A 16,813-nucleotide genomic window follows, 5' to 3' on the forward strand; every position below is an offset into this window, starting at 1 on the left:
CCCTTTTCTTTGGCATTTGCAAATTGGGTGGTTCTCAACTCATTGAGACATGTTTAAACTAGGGGCTTCCCTCTTCACTCTTTTTCAGGAAATTACGTATCCCCCCAGAGGTGTCTGTATCTATAAGACAAAATGCCCATTCTCTGGCAGTGTCTGAGAGTACCCTATGATCCTTCTTTCCTGATCAGCAGTCTTCATTACAAGGAAAAGGCTTCCAAATATTACGAAGGTAGTGATGTGAAAGCTGAGTTGTCATGTCCGTCCACGTCAGCCATGGTGGCAACAAAATTAAAGCAGGTGGAAAATAATTTTAATCTGTTTGCTTAGCTCATGGCAGCTTCAATGTGAGGAGAAAGAAATACAAAGTTGGCCTCTAAGATTTGCCTCTGGATTTACTGACTTGCTGCAAACCAGAGGGAAGAATGAAAAGAACCTCATCTGACAACCTTGTGCCAGAACCTTGGTTGCTTTTGTTTTTCTTTTTTTTTTTTTTTTTTGTTTTGTTTTGTTTTGTTTTGTTTTTGCCTCTTCTAGGACAATCTGCTGTTCAGTTGTTGCAAACCAGGTTCCTTAAGGAGGTAGAAACAGAAACAAAAATGAGACCTATTTTCTTTTTACCTTGATACAAAAGATTTCCTGAAGGCAGATCACCGGAACTCTTCTTTTTGGTTTTGTTTTTAAATTTTAGTGAGAGCATTAGCTACTATTTATTTTTCCATATTCGCAACACGGTCTGTGTGTGCGTGAGCATGAGAGAGACGGAGCCACAGAGAAAAAGAAAGCAGGGTGAAAGCTGGATCCAAACTCTGAAATATCCTGGGTCGCTGAGCTCCAAAGCTCTTTAACGGAAAGGGTGATAATTCGCAGACTTCTCCGAGGCGTAGCTAAATCTTGCTTCGGGAGAGGTAGGCCGAGGCCCGAGGGAAGTCGCTTGTTTAGGTGGTAGACTTGTGAATTTTGGCATTTCATTCCGGGCTGCTAGCATTCGTACAGGAGTTTATTTTATATGGGGTAAGTAACGGTCACTTTAGCTCAGTTCAGCGGATTTTGTTTTCACTCTTGTGTGTGCAAGCTGTATGCCCGGCATTTATTTACCCTTTTCTCTTCGTCTGGGGCAGCGCAAATGGAAAAGCGTTCAGTAAATGTGGTGTGAATGCATTTTTCTCTTCTTTTTCTGTATTCACAATTTAGAATCACGAAAGAAAGAATCCGGTCTGGCTTTGAAACTGCATTTCTCCTGATATAATAGGGCAGTGATTGTCCTGTCACTACCTTTCCTCCCCTCGCCCTGCCCTTTTTATTTTTGATCTTCTCAGAATCCTTTGTTTATTTGGCTCCATTCATGGCCTACTTTTTCTTCCTTTTCTCACATACCTTCTCCCAGATCCAAAGGCCTTTGCTCCATTTATTTGACAGCTCCTCTCCCAGATGAGAAAAAAAAAAAAGAAACCAGCCCAACAACACAGGCCGTGCCGTGGGACCTGGCCGGAGGGCTTCTTGCGCCGCCTGCCTCCCCCCGCGCACCCCAGCGCGGACGCCCACCGCTCTCGGCCCCTGCTCGCCCCCCACGTGCTCCCCCTGGGCCCCCAGCCCCCAGGTGCTGCGAGTCTGTCACCATGCAGTCGGAGGTTCTGCTTGCTTTGGGCCCACGGGCTGGCCGCAGTCCCAGTCCCCCCGGCCCCGCTCCTCCGCACCAGGTGAGCACCCACGGTGTACAGGATGGGCTTGAGGCCTGCCGGCTGCCAGGCCCTGGGGTACGGGCCGTCCACCTCGCACGTTGGTCCTGGGGGCTCCGGCAAGGTCAGCCTTCGTCGCTCTAAGCAAAGACAGACGAGGCCAGTCCTGAGTGACCGCCCCTTGGCCCTTGTTTTTATCCCAGTCAGGACCTTTCACTTAGATTTCTGGCTCTTACCTGAAACCCATTCTTTTCTGTCTTAAACCAGTATGCACCCCGCCCCCCACCCCCAGCCCCTCTAATACAACCTCCTTTTTCATTTTTCCTTTTCCTGTCAAAAGCCTGAGCATCTGTCCTGTTGACTGTGTTTGAAAGCTGGCTAGAGGCTAGCCCGTGGGCCCAAAGCAAGGGGGAAGGGCCTTCAGTTTCTTGTGGGACGAGGCGTCCTTTCTCACGCCTTTCTCTCATGCCCTGTATCTACCACATGGTCCGGAGGATTCTTCTCTTGCCGAGCTCTTTAGTTCTTCCCTCCTTCTTTGTTGGATAGGTGATTATCTCCATTCTAGCCTAAACCTTTATCACCTCAAGGATGGTGTCTGGCCCCTGGCTCCTTAGCCTTGTGTCCGTGGTGGCCGAAGGAAGCAGTGACCTCCTTCAGCGAGCTGTAGGAATGGATCTGTGTGTGTGAGTGCTTGAAACCACGGGGTCCTACAAACTCTAGAATAACCAGAGATTGAGAAAACTTTGTTTTTAACACCTGAACCAGTTCATTTATTCCAAGTGTGCTTATTTTATTTTATTATTATTTTTTTTTTTGTGGACAGTTAACTTCTCAGTTACACTTTATAGTTTCCTTAGTAGGAGCTTCCCAAAAGTATGAGCGAATGTACATGTTTGACTTGACTTAGGGGTACAAACTATTACCTGTATCATAACCTGAATACATGATTATAAATAAGGATCTCACTTGGTCTTTTGAATGTGAAATTTCTTGCAGTTGTAATTTGCCACCAGCCTGTTTCTTTTTCTCACCAAAATAGAGGTAAACAGGTTGTACTAAATAGAATGCAATAGGAAAAAATGAAGGACTGATCCTTTTAAAGGTTAGGGTGGTGCCAACTTGAAGTCTTATTATTCTTTACTTAGGCTTGTCTCACTCATTTAGGCAACAAAAATATTCACTATCTGGTTCTTTATAGAAGAAAATTTATTTTGAGTCTGTAGGATGACTGCCTTCCTGAAGTGCATATTTTCGTAGGAAAGACAATAAACAAGAGAAATTTTAGATTTTGGTAATGGATAGAAAGGAAATAAGTAGGATAAGAGAATGAGTGGAGGCTGGGCAGAGGGTGGGGTTGAGGTAGGATTCTGTGAAAAGGTGGCTTTTGAGATTACACCCGAGCAATGAGTCTCAACGGCCCTGTGAGGAGCTAGGCCTACTAACCTCTCACTCCCTAGTTCTGCTTCCCTTGTCACCTCCAAACACCTGTTTGTCCACAGGGGCAGTGAGATGCTGGTTCTCGGGAAGCCTTCTAGAAGGATCTGTCTTGGGTCACCTTGACCAAAGCACCTATCACATGGCATTGCTTTCGTTTTCCCCCCACTAGACTTGAACTGTTTGAGGGTGAGGACCTGTGTCTTGACAATCATGGAACTCCAGCATTTACCTCCTACATCATTAGGTTTACCATTTGAATAAATCTGTAAAAATCAAAATTAGATTACGTCGAGTAGGTTGTGAAAGTCAAGGGGTTCCTCTACAAAATGTAGTCCTAAGTTTAGAGTCTTTATCTTCTTAATACCCATTCTTCACTCCCCATCCTCTCTACTTCAAGCACTTTCCCATTTCCATTTCTAAAACACTTCCTGCTCTACTGCAAAACCTCCAACTTCCCCATCTTATTTAAAAGATATCCTCATCCTTCCAGTTGATCAAGCCAAACACTGAGGAGCATCCTTGATTCTTGTCATTCTGTTACCCAGTCCTTCAACACCTGTACCTCTAAAACCAGTTCTCTCCTCCCCATCCTCCCCATCTTTGCTACCATCCCCGGCCTAGGCAAGCTCTGTGCTTTACCCAGGCCAGCGCAGCAATGTTCTGACTGATGTCTCTGTGTTCTCTCCCACTCCCTGTATGTCCATTATTCATGAGAGCCAAACAGAGCTTTTAAGACTTCAAAAAAAAAGAAAAAAAAAAAAAAAAGACCATGTCAGTCCCTCCACTTAAACTTAGAATAAAAGTTGAACTAAAAAAATCTGAACTCACAGCCCTGGATGAATTGGCCACTGTCCTTCAACCTCATCTCTCCATTGCTCTCCGCGTGTAACCGCTCCAGTCTCCCCCTTTCTTCTTGGACCTTTTATTTTCTGCTGCCTGTCGCATTATTAGATGGAACTCGGTGTTACTCTTGCCGACTTTGTGACTGTGTAAACCAGTAGGGTGGCGAGTTACCACGACCACAGTGAAGTCCCCACCCCTGCATCATCATGCCCATTCCCGATTTTTCATGATCTCGTGCTTGGTACCAAACGGTCGCGGTAACTGGCAACTGACCTCATGGCTCTGGAGAGGAGGCCTTGGAGAAGGAACTTGACGTTATTGCCTTCTACTGGAATTAACGGTTCTTCTTTTTTCTCTTTTTCCACACAGAGTATGAGTTGGAAGTAAAGAGGGTGCAAGACATTCTTTCAGGAATAGAGAAACCACAGGTATGTCTTCTGGATTTCTCAGCATAAATGACACATTCTTAAGCATTTCAAGTGTACTTTTCTTTCACCACATGGGAGGTAAACAAAAGGGCCCCTTTCTATTGCCGATTATTTATAAACTATGAAGCAGTGTTGTTATTAATGGAGCATGAAAATATAGAACAGCAGCCTTCTATTCATCCAGAATCCACCAGAATGTCTTCTCTGTTTAGATACTCTGAACGCAATTAGATATTCTTTCCTAGTTTCAAGGATACATATCATCCCCTTCACACCCTCGCCCGCCACAGGTCTACAGAACGTTTTTCTTTTTTGGTGATTTCCTTTAGCCTGTGTAAATGTAGTAATAATAATTTTTGAAAACCTCAGTGACTCCACAAGTATTTTTCCAGGTAAATTTCAAAAAGGTATTTAAATATTAGCTGAGGGGGGAAAAAAAGTCTAAAATACTGAAGTGTAATGGCAAGGGAAAAAAAATTGGTAGGAGTGGTGATATTGTGAGGTTTTCAGTTTGATGTTGCCAAATGCTTTGAAATTCAAGTGAAAAATTCAAAATGTTGACTCAGCCTTTCATGTGTGGTCAGAGAGCCAAAGTTCTTGGGATGTTTTCTGGCCTAATTGGAAAACCTTGATCCTTCGTGTGTTTTAAAACACTGAGGCTTTTTAACAGAAGAGTTCTAACATGCCTCAGGGTACGCACAGTTGAGTTTGACTAAACCTGAAAGCATGAAGCGTGTTGGAGGACAGGTCCAGTAGGGAACGGGGAGAGGAATGGGGCATCGACATTGGGCGGTGGGACCTGTGGGACATCGACGTTGGTCGGTGGTGGGACCTGTGGGGCATCGATGTTGGGCTATGGGACCTGTGGGGCGTTGACGTTGGGTGGTGGTGGGACCAGTGGGGCGTCAACATTGGTCGGTGGTGGGACCTGTGGGGCGTCTGCGTTGGGTGGTGGGACCTGTGGGGCGTCTACATTGGGCGATAGGACCTGTGGGGCGTCGACGTTGAGTGGTGGGACTGTGGGACATCAAGTTGGGCAGTGGAACCTGTGGGGTGTCGACATTGGGCCGTGGGATCTGTACTGAATGCTGGTTAAGGAGCAGGTGGCCATCGAGCGTGTTTGAGCAGAGAAGGTACCTGGTCAGGGCTCTACTTCCAGGATGATGAAACAGTTGACAGATGCACAGGATTGAGAAGAGGATGATCCCGGGAAGGCAAGCGTCAGGAAGCTGGTGCTGTCGTGTTGGTGACAGGCTACAGAGGAGTCAGAATTTGGGTGGTGGCCCCCGCGTGCGCGGCAAGGGGAAGGTGAATGCTGGAGCGACGGAGAGACGTCAGTAAGGTTTAGAACCTGCCAGGTGCTTGGTGTCCCAGGTAGCTGGGCTTTTAGCCTTAGATGCCGCCCCTGAAGAGTGGCTTCCTTGGAGTCTCACCGGATTGCTGCCCCTGCCCTTGAGTGGGATTCTCCACGTGGTCCTTAGAGCTCCGGTCCCATCCTAGCTTCACCATGCCTGCGTGGAGGTGTGTGATACCTGATACTCATCGGGTCTGAGTCTCCTGGGAATCTGTGGGTTCCTCTAGGATGGGCTGGTGTCTGTGTCTTTTGTATGACTTGGATGCCAGTTTTAGACGTGTTGAGTTAGTTTCCCTAGCGGGGCACCTGGGAGGGTGAACGCAGCGGGCCGTGACAGGTGTCTGACAGGGCAGTGCTGGGGGGACAGGGTCCGGATGGGGTCAGAGAGCACAGGGCCTGGACTTAGGGTTCAAGCAGAGCAGGGGGTGACAGCCGTGGGGCTGGAGGAGTGAGCATGGGGAGAGGTGAGAAAAGGCTGGGGGAGAGAGTCATGGGAAAGGCACAGCAGAATAAGGAAACCGCTCTGAGTCGTGGGCAGAGCGAGGGGGCAGAGAGACAGGTGAGTGCAGTGGCCCAGATGTCAGCACAAGACCTCGCAGCCCTGTCTTTCCCTCGTGTGAACACAAGTGTTTTCCTTGTCGTTTCTTTACCCCAGAAGTGACAGTCGTGTGGCTCTAGCAAGATTAAAGCACTGTTGAAGTGCTCTAGTCCTTTCCTGATTCAGCATGTATTAGGCATTTAACTGTAGGCTCTTTTAGAGCAGGATCGATAGTCTAGCTCTTATGTGAACAGATAGGGCACGCGGTGTAGAATGGGCAAGATTGTCATCCAAGTGGCCAGAAAGTCACAGTGGGCCTCACGAGGCTAAAGTCCGGGTGTTGGGAGGGCTCTCTCCAGAGCCTGTGGGGTGACTCTGTTTCCTCATCTTCTCTAGCTGCTTCCTGAGGTCGCCTGCATTCTTTGGCTTGTGGCTCCTTCCATCTTCCTAGCTCCTTCTCGGAGCCTACCCGAAATGTCCAGGACAGTCCCTGTCTCACAAGGTCCTCATGCTTCTCACGTCTGCAAAGTTCCTTTTACCTTGCAGGGCAATGTATTCATATACTCTAGGGGTCAGGACGTGGACGTATTTCGGGGGTCGTTCTTACCCCTGGCCCCCACATAACCTTGTCTGCCTGGTGATCGCCCCCCCCCCCCCCCCCCGTCCTTCCTAGCCTGGTTAGTGGTTCACACATTTTTCTTCTCCCTCCCTGCCTCTCCTCCCCTGTCTCTGCCTGAAGTTCCTATTCATGACTGTGTCTTATTTATCTTTGTGCCTCTAATACCCAGCACTGTCCTTGGCACTTAGTGAGCCCCTAACAAATATTTGCTGAGTCGATGTGTGGCAGGCTGCAGTGGCTGCAGCGAGTTTCTGGCAAGGGCGACAGATGCCTGAAGGCTGGCCGGCATCCGATGCGGTCCAGCCAGCCTGGGGGTATGTGGGGACAGCCGGGTGCCAGAGCTCGAGGCAGCAGCACAGAGAGGAAGGGCCTTTGCTTTGCAGTCTGGCCCTCGGGGCTATAACCGTCTGTGGTCTTGGCCCCCCGTCAAGCTCCCCGGGCCTCGGTTTCCTCACTTTTGAAAGGTGGGATGATAACTGCCACAGGGGACTATGTGAGACATGAGTTATGTACTGTCTGCACAGGGCTCGGAATGGAGTGTTGCCCTGTAGTTTATAGGGTATCCCGATGGGAAAGCGAAATTCCCTGTTCCACCCCCGGAATGGGACGGGGGTCCGGCTGCTTTCCAGGGAGCAGAGCCACAGCAGTCGGGCACTTGGGGAATTTCTTTTTTCTTTTAGCCACATCTGATAATACCTCTAAATAAAAGGCACATGTTTTTCTTTTTTAAGATTTTTATTTATTTGAGAGAGAGAGAGAGAGAGAGAGAGAGAGAGAGGGGAAGAGGATGATCATAGGGGAGGCTCATGGAGAAGCAGCAGCAGACTGCTGAGCAGGGAGCCTGATGCAGGACTCGATCCTGGGACCCCAGGACCATGACCTGAGCTGAAGGCAGACACTTAACTGAGCCACCCAGGCTCCCAAGGCACATATTTCCCTTTTGAGATTCTGTAGATGATTTGTTTTTGCTATAGAAACAATATTTAGGATGTGTGGGTTCTAGGCATCTTTCTAGAACTTCGGGGCCACCTGAATTAAGCAAGTCATTGACTCTTCAGAAACCTGGATACTATAAAGATCCAGCTGGCTTGGTCATTGAGTAAAACAGGGTATGAAGTTACGAGATATTTGTCCTGAGGCGGTGACTTAGGTGCCTTGCGATCCGATCCGCAGGCCTGGCCGCTGCTCCATCACAGAAACGAGGCGGCTGTTACTCTGAGCGGTTTTGGACCAAACCTCTATCAGCACGCGCTGCCGCCAGCCCCGCAGGATTGAATCTGCCCGGGTGATGGTGCTACATGTTGTCCCCCACATACTGCTGAGCTGTTTATTTTCAGGATGTAAATAAATGTAACCTGCATTGTTTCCATCCGCTAATGTTTAGCTTGTGGAAACAATTGCTTTGCCGGTTCCAGAAGGGAGTAAACTGGCCTAAGAGAAACAACCGCCCCTCCAAGAAGCCATTCCTCGAAAAAATAAACAGCTGTATACCTGAAAAGATTTGAGGTCTTTAGCAAGCACTTAAGGAGCTACAGAAACAGAGGATTGTGAAATCCTAGATTTGAGCATTTTTGTTTTATAATGATCTCTGACCTTTTCCTTTTCAATTTTCCATCGTGGTATTGTTTTTCTTGATGGTACTTTTGAAGTGAAGCCAATATCTCCATGGTAATATTTCCTTAACGTGCTCCCTAATTGGATCTGCAGGCCTCCCACATAGTTAACTCCAAAGTTCTGACCAAATTTAGAAGCCACGAACTTACATAGAAATATTTTTTTTTAACGTGGGAGGAATCGTTTTAGTAGTTTTATGAGAGTAGATTGTATTTTTGATGCAAGTAATGAGTATCATTTGCATACAATACAGTCCAAGAATTAAGATAGTAAAATTTTGCAGGAAAGTATTAAAATACTGAAGGAACAGGAGAGAAAAAGGGACAAGGAGAAAAAGAGCTAAAGATTGTATATCAAAGAGCTACAATCTCATGCAGGGGGTCATTTACTTCCTAATGGGGATGCACATGGATGTGCTTTTACCTAGCCCCGTCCCTCCAGTTGGAGTCTGCATTTAATAAATAACGTAGACGACAACAACTTCTAATCTGTATGTAGTTATTTAGAAATAAAGGGTGATGTTATGAATCCTTCAAGGTACTTCAAGGCAGTTTAATTTCTACGCAGGCTTGCGCTGGTAACCCACACAGCGGACCCTTTTCCATCTCTGGTGCCAAAACAAGTGGCCGCTTGGATCTTGGCCAAGAATTTCGTGACTAGAAATCACCACTTTTATCATCATCGTTAAGGAGATTGACTTCAATTTACAGTAGGATAATTAAATACCAGGAAGTCGGTTTCATGGCTTCTAGACTTCTGTTTCTGGGTATCAGCCGTGACGATTCTTACAATGAGCTGTCCCTCTTTACTTCATTGGTCACTGCTGGCGAGAAGGTTTCCTCCAGAGAGAGAGAGAGGAAGACCTGGAAGGTGAAGCTCGGGTGGGAATGCTTTTGCTCTCAAGTAGGCCTGCACCAGCCAGAGTGCCCAGAGCGCCAATCTCCTGTTGGGGCTGCACACCTGGAGGCTGCGTCTCGTGCTGAGGACTCCCCTTTACGTGACATTCTCTCCAAGGCACCGTGTAATCTCCTGGCATCGTCCTTGGAATGGAAGTGAGTTCCAAGTTCTCCCAGAGACAAAGCACTCCCTCTCTGAGGGGATCCCAGGGCCTAAAGAAAGGAAATGGGAGAGCCTGGAGTCGGTGAAAGGGAGGGAGCGGGAGCACAGGAGGGAGGAGTGATCGAGGTGGCAGCTGCTTAGCTCTAGGAGCGCATTCCCAGAAGCCAAGGCTGCTGTTCTTCGAAAACGACACAGCGTTCTCAGAACGTTCTCAGAGCGCCTCTGATGGCCTGGAAGAGCACACCGCAGAGGTCTGCGCTCAGAGGACCCATGGCCTCCTTCAGGCTTGCTCAGGGAGCCTGGAGAAAAGGGGGAGCGTCGCTGGAGTTGAGGCTTCAAGTGCTGTACATCACTATTCAGTTAATAATTTAACCACGTGTAAGTCGTTAATAGCTGCTGAAAAACAATTTAAAGGGATGCGAATCTCTGGACGCTTGTGCAGGATCTAAAGCGCTAGCATTTGCCGAGCTATTTTGAAACATGATGTTATTTCACACCACCATTCATAGAATCCGTGTCACAACACACTGTGTTCTTGGAATGGCGCACGGCAGCCAATTGCCACCTCGGCTGAACGTTTTTCAGTACCTACCCAGCCTTCTGTTTAATTGCAAACTAAACTCTTCAGAGCAAAACATCTGTAAGTTAAAAATCAAATATAATACCCAGTAACTCCAGATTGCCCACTAATGCTGCGTCCAAGAATTCAGCAGATGCCCTGTGTACGTTGTAGAAACGCTGCCTCGAAATCTAGTCACAAGAAGCAGCACACAAGTAACCAAATAAGGACAATATCATGAAGTGACTGCCCAGCGTAGGTACCAGCAGAATGTGGCCATAGCACAAAGCAAACAGTGGTTGATTCTGAGTGGGGGTTCAGGCAGGAATGTACAGAGGCCTTCCTGACTTGGTCTCAGGCTGCCGTGGGTGTCTCTGTGCTGTGTGTCCGCTGCGAGGCCGTCTCTCCCGCATGTGTCTCTCTTCACCGGGTTGGTGCTCTTTGAGGCAGAGGTCCTCAGTTAGAAAGTAGGAAAGTCAAAAGCTAAGGTATGGGGACGTGAGAGGGAATGACATCCTGAAAGGGTGCTAGTGGGAGATGTTAGTGTGGAGCCACAGCACAAAGGGTGGACTTTGATTCTGTACCAGTATCTCAGATTTTTTTTTTAAAGGGACGCATAGTGCTGTCCACCATCCACGACGTCACCTGTATCAGAAACGCAGACTGTCCTGTTCCCTTTGATTTTTATCTTTCATTCAACAAACATTTATGAAGCAACTATTACTCATAGTTAAATTTGCCTTTGAGTCCTGGCCTTAGGGAGTCCCACCATCCAGTGGGAAAGGTAGACGATTGCCATAAACATGATTTGTAGCGAAAGAGATACCAGCAAGTCGCTGTGGAACAGAGGGCGGATGGTAGACGAAACACTTCAGGGAAGGTTCCTTGGGGATAGTGAGGCCCAGCCGGGGTCTTGAATGTTGAATAGGAGTTTGACTAAAGAATTGGTTAAATGTATTATGATTCTATGTCTATAACGAGCAGAAATGATATGGAGGGATCTGAGCAGAAATGAGGGCTTTCAGCAAAGAACAGAATGAATGACAAACTGGAAAGAGATTCAGTATTCACATTCCAGGCTATTCATGTTTTTAAAATTATTTTGTATTAAATTTTAATGCTCTGTGTAGATCAGGAAGTGACAAAAATGGACAAAAAAAAAAAAAAAAAAAAGGAAACCGGATAGTTTACATATCTCCACCCACAAACTAACAGAATACTAACAACAATCTACCACTAAATAAAGTCTTTGTGAACATGAAGCGTTGGCATCTCTATTAACTGTTGTTTCTTAATATGCTATTCCGACCAGTATCCAGAGAGCAGCAAAATAACCTTTAAAAAATTAGAACATCAGAGTTCAGCTGACGTAAAGAATTAGACTACGCGTGACTCTAAAACAAGGATGGGAGCGCAGATAGTAGATCTGGAAGGCAGGGCTGCTGCAGGCACCACGTCGAGCGAGCGCCTGGGATGCTTGAAGGGCAGGATGCCCGCCGCAGGTCCCCTCCTGAGCAGGTTACGGTGGGGGGGGGGGGGGTTGGGGGTGGCGGCAGCAGGAGCCAGGCCTGCTGGGAACAGCCTGACAGGTGGACTGGGACGTGGCTCAGCGTGGTCCTCAGTAGGGAAGAAAGCCGGAGTGTTAGAAGGTGCCGGAGTCCGCTGTTCCAATGAAGTCTTACACAGGCTACACCAGCAGGAAAAGAAAAAAACGGAGCTGGGAGAGATGAAGCATCACCTCGGCACCCGTTTCAGCCTGGGCCTGGGTTCTACACCCCCACCACTGGGTTCTCTGGGAATGGAGTCCTTCAAGGAGCCTGGTCGGAAAAGTACTGGCTGGCAAGGCCGAGAGGCCACCACAAAGTGCCTGCAGGACGGCTCCTCCTGCACAGATCGATGGCCCTCACGGAGACCATTACAGTCTCACAGTCAACTCCTTACCTTTAAAAAAATAAATTCCCAAACAAGACTGATGATTTTACTTTCCGGAGGATAGAGTGTGAATTATGTTACGAGGATAGGTGTTTCAGGAACTCTTTTGGACATCAGGACTTAGACAAGAGATACTATTTATGATGCTTTGTTCATTATAATTAAAAGTGTTTACCTTACGTTAACTCCCGAGCCACTTTCATGCCACTACTCATCATCACAAAAATGTTACTGGAAGAAGTAGTGTCCGATGTCTATGAAATGGATTTGAGTAATTTTATCTGTGTTTTCTTGTTTTTTTTTCCCCCCGCCCCCTCAGGTTTCTAATATTCAGGCGAGAGCAGTTGTGCTGTCCTGGGCTCCCCCTGTTGGACTTTCGTGTGGACCCCACAGCGGTCTTTCTTTCCCCTACAGTTATGAGGTCGCCTTATCAGACAAAGGACGGGATGGAAAGTACAAGATAATTTACAGGTAGCGTATATTCCCACGTGTTTTCTCTGCTGCTAAACTGCAACATTGGAGTCAATAAGGAAAATCAGAAACAGGAAAAACTTAGAGGCTTTGCAAACTTTTCTTTAAATAGTTCCTTTTAAGAATTAGTGATAATTATAATGTCAAGAGTTATTTTTGTCCAGAGTAATTACAATCAGAAATGACTTTTATAGAGCTCGTTGGTGTTGATGAGCTATCACTTGGTTATGTTGGCTTATGTCAGTGCTAAAGAAAAATTTCCATTGATGCCTATCGGGGTAAAAAGTGAGAACGACCTCCAGTTTTTATCTACATCAGTCTTGCACTTAACGTGATTACTGCGTTTTAGACCCAGACCGTTTTCTAGTCTTGGGTTTTGAAATTCTTCTGTATTAATGGTTTCCTTCCATTTCATTCTATTTCTTAACCTTCACAAGAGTTCTCTAGGCTTGAGGAAAGAGTCCTTTAAAGCATTTCATTCCAAGGCTCTTAAGTAAATTTAGCTCAGGGTAAGGGATCATCCCTTCTGCCTCACGGACTTCCAGATATTAGCCATCTAAGTGATTTATAGCTGTGACCTAAATGTGATGAAAAATTCGTAGGGTCAAGCCATGTCTCCTTTGGTATGGCTGGTACCACCCAGATCTGTGGGGCAGGAGATCAGAACATGGGTCTTACTCTCCCTGTTGTTTGACCTCCCTGTGTGAGGCCCCCAGAGCCCAGCTGGTGTGCTCCACACCCCACTTCCTCCCCTGCCAGAGGCTGGTCCTGTCTCCTGTCTCCCTGCCGTACCAGTGCTGCCGACCTGGGGTCTCCCCGGCCCTGTTCTGAGTTCTTAACTTGCTCCAGTACAGGTCTTCTTCGGGACTGTGAGGGTGCGTAAGAGACTAGGGAGGAGGCGCACTGCCCTCTGGTTTCTGGACTCCTGCAGGCGTCCCTTCAGCTGCCTCCGGTGTCTACTCCGAGCTTCCACACTGTAGAAACCAGGGCGCCCCGGGTCACTCCCCAGGGAGGACACTGCAGTGACTCCCCGTCGTACTGAGAGTAAAATCCGAACTCCCTACGCCAGCTCACAGCCATTCGGTTCTATTCTGAGAAGTCCCCGTTGGTAAAGAGATACAGAGCACCGTCTGCCCCAGCCACGCCAAGAAACGATGCAGGATGACCATGGGTGGCGGGAGCTGGCCTCCAGTGCCCGGAGGGGCGAGGCAGATGACGGAAGGGAAGAAAAGAGGCAGGTTGGGGATGAGGTGCTCCAAGAGCACTCCTGTCCTCCTCTGAAAGGAGCAGCCGAAAATAGGTTGTTGCCATAAGGCCTAGAGTTGCTGATTTCTTTGGATTTTTTTTTCCCCAAGAAATACTGAAAATGTGAATTGTTATGTAAGCTTTACTAATGTCAGACTCATTCAGCAAATTTAGAAAGGCAAAGATACGGTGCAGGTCAGATGTCAGAACTGTAGGCATGGTGTGGACGTTGGCCTCCAGTTTGCAACTTCAGAAACTTTTTATTTGAAGTAAGTTCAGACTTATAAAATGTTGCAGAAATCAAGGAATATGTGTATATCCTTTACCCAGATGTCACCTATTGGTATCTTTTTATCCTATTTGGTTTTACTATTGCAGTTATTCTCTACCTTTCTGCTCTGTGACCAACCTGTATTTTTCCCCCATTAGTTGTATACAGTCAGGCCTTTTACTGCTAAATACTTTAGTATACTTCCCAGGAATAAGGATCTTTTCTTACATAGCCACAATGCAGTTACCAGCTTCTTAAATTGACATTGATAAAATACATCTAGTTCACCGTCCATTTAATCAGGTCTTCCCCTCTAGGATAGAATCCTGTCCAGGGTCAGATATTATAGTTCGTGGTCATATGCCTTTCACCTTTAACTTGGAACACTAACACAGTGCTTGTCTTTTGTGACCCTGACTTTTTTTTTTTTAAAGAATACACTCATGCCCCCATCCCTCACCTTTTAAAAACTTTTAATGGAACATTCCTTATTTTATGTTGGCCGTTGCCTCATGATTAAGTTGAGTTTCGTTTACAAGATCTGATCATATAAGTGGTTTTATGTAAGAGAGCTATTGATTTGTATGTGTTTATATCTGAAAACCGTTAGTATTGAGATGTGAGGGACGCACACTGAGGTCTCTTCCAGGAAGTTGAGACGTTGAAGCATGTGGGGTTCCTGCCAAGGTGAGTGTGAGCTACCTTCAGTTGACAGCTGGTATAGTTATTTTACACTTGCATTTATCTCTATTTAATTTCCTTGCTTATTTATTTGTTTTCATGTACTTAGCTTAAGGAACTGATAAGACCTTTTGGAACCTCATTACTGAGTTAATCTGGCCATTTTCCCGATCTAAGATGGCATTGTTAAAAGGAAACCTAATTTTGTAGTCCAAATGGGTAATATACCAAATAGGCACGTTTATTTCTGGTTCGTGGTGGAATCGGACATGAGAGTTCTCGAATCGTTGCTCTTCGTGACTGTGAGACCCAAATCCAAAACCTGTCTTCACTGTTGTAACTGGTATCATTGACTAATAAGTGATTTTTCTTTGCAGTGGAGAAGAATTAGAATGTAACCTGAAAGATCTCAGACCAGCAACTGATTATCATGTGAGGTAAGTTAGGATATGATATCTGGGGAAGGTTTTGTGTTCTTTCCTCTCACTTAATCTGGTTTTTAAATTAGATTACTTTAAGAAGAAGAGTAAATAAAGTTTCCATTAGGTTTGCAAAAAAAAAAAAAACTGTTACAAAATAAACTTTATAACAACAAACTGTTAAAAGATGGAGAGAAAAGGAAACATATGTTAACAATGGGTTATAAGTTTGTTATAACCCATACACATAAACTCTATTCAGCACAAATGAATAAGTCCTGCCACAATGCAAGAACACCTTTGGACCTTAAAAGACACTAGGCTTTAAAATGAGACGAACAGTGCAAATTTCAAATTATCTCTGATAAGAATTAACCCAACTTGGCAAAACAGTAAATCCATATAATCTATGTAGTCTGTAGTAAATCCGTATATGTAGACTGAAATCTCTACTCTGATTTTTCTGGAATCTCTGCTGTGACTACTATGAAAGGCAGAGCTAGTTAATCTTAGGAAGAAACCCAGCCAACCATAGACTTGTGACGAGGAAAGTAAATATAATGAACTTTTACAGAGCTCATCTAATTATGTAAAGATATATTCACATATCCATTTACAAATAAACAGGTCTCCGAATGTAGTCTATGACATTTTTAAAATGTAAATTTTAACTTAAAAAATTATTTAGTTTATAAGCGACCAGAAGTTGTAATTTTATCTAAAAAGAATACACAACAGCAGCATCTGTCCTTCTTCATCTATGGATGTGAGTATCATGTGATATTGAGTTGCAATATCAAGCCCACGTTCTTTATTATCCTTTCCGGAGGTTCCTTTGGGATGGCGTGGAGGGAGCGTAACCTAATAGGAGGAGCATATATTGATTATGAGGAGGCATGAGTTCTAGTCTGGTTTTGCTGTGAATGGACTGTTTTAACTATACTTACAAAGAATCGAGGCCACAGTTTTCTCTGAGACAAAGGTAGAGAAATAGGGATGTGTTTGGATTATAAAACCTTATTAGCCGCATAAGTGCTTCAAACTAAGTTTCAACCAATATGTAAACGAGCAAGGTGTTTTATATTCAGTCTCAACGTGCTTATCTGCCTGGTTGTTTTATTGTTTAGAAGAACTCTGTTGCAACTATCTCTTCCTGTTTAAATCAAAACATTTGGATTTTGAATCAGTTAGCTTCAGCCCAAGCATACTGAACTTTTCACAGTCTGCGCAAACAAAAAGATTGGTGTAATCTGTGATACTGGGATAATAGAAATACTGTATTCTTTCTAACGGTTGACTTAACAACGAACCAGAAAATGTACCACCATATAGGGAGCCGTGTAAACGTTCTCCATGAGTCATTGTTAACATATGTTTCCTTTTCTCTCCATCTTTTAACAGTTTATTGTTATTGCTTTATAAAGGTTTACTTTATTAATTTCCTGCTCATTCATGAGCTAACAATGTCTTTTTAAAGAAACCTAAATGTCATAAAGAGTCTGCCCTGTATTTGCCATTCTGTCTGTTGTTCCCTTCATTTCTTTTTAACTCTTCTTACAAAGGGTAAATTCTGACAACATTGGCTCCTTGGTTCTTTTTTGCTGCCGTGTCTTATAAGCATCTTGAACTTCTGGGCAGATAAAAGGAATAATCAATGGATGCCCCAA

General features: G+C 45.5%; 1 protein-coding gene across 1 annotated transcript in view; it reads left to right on the forward strand.

Moving 5' to 3' along the window:
• The window catches only part of FNDC3B (fibronectin type III domain containing 3B), a 338,058-nt gene that overhangs the window by 238,424 nt on the left and 82,821 nt on the right, over positions 1 to 16,813 (forward strand). The window contains exons 7-9 of the mRNA XM_072808084.1: positions 4,326 to 4,384; positions 12,379 to 12,530; positions 15,105 to 15,164. Coding sequence (XP_072664185.1) covers positions 4,326 to 4,384; positions 12,379 to 12,530; positions 15,105 to 15,164 — 271 coding nt within the window. The remainder of the gene's footprint in view (positions 1 to 4,325; positions 4,385 to 12,378; positions 12,531 to 15,104; positions 15,165 to 16,813) is intronic.

This window comes from Canis lupus, chromosome 31 (genome assembly GCF_048164855.1).
Source record: "Canis lupus baileyi chromosome 31, mCanLup2.hap1, whole genome shotgun sequence".
Classification (NCBI taxonomy): Eukaryota; Metazoa; Chordata; class Mammalia; order Carnivora; family Canidae; genus Canis; species Canis lupus.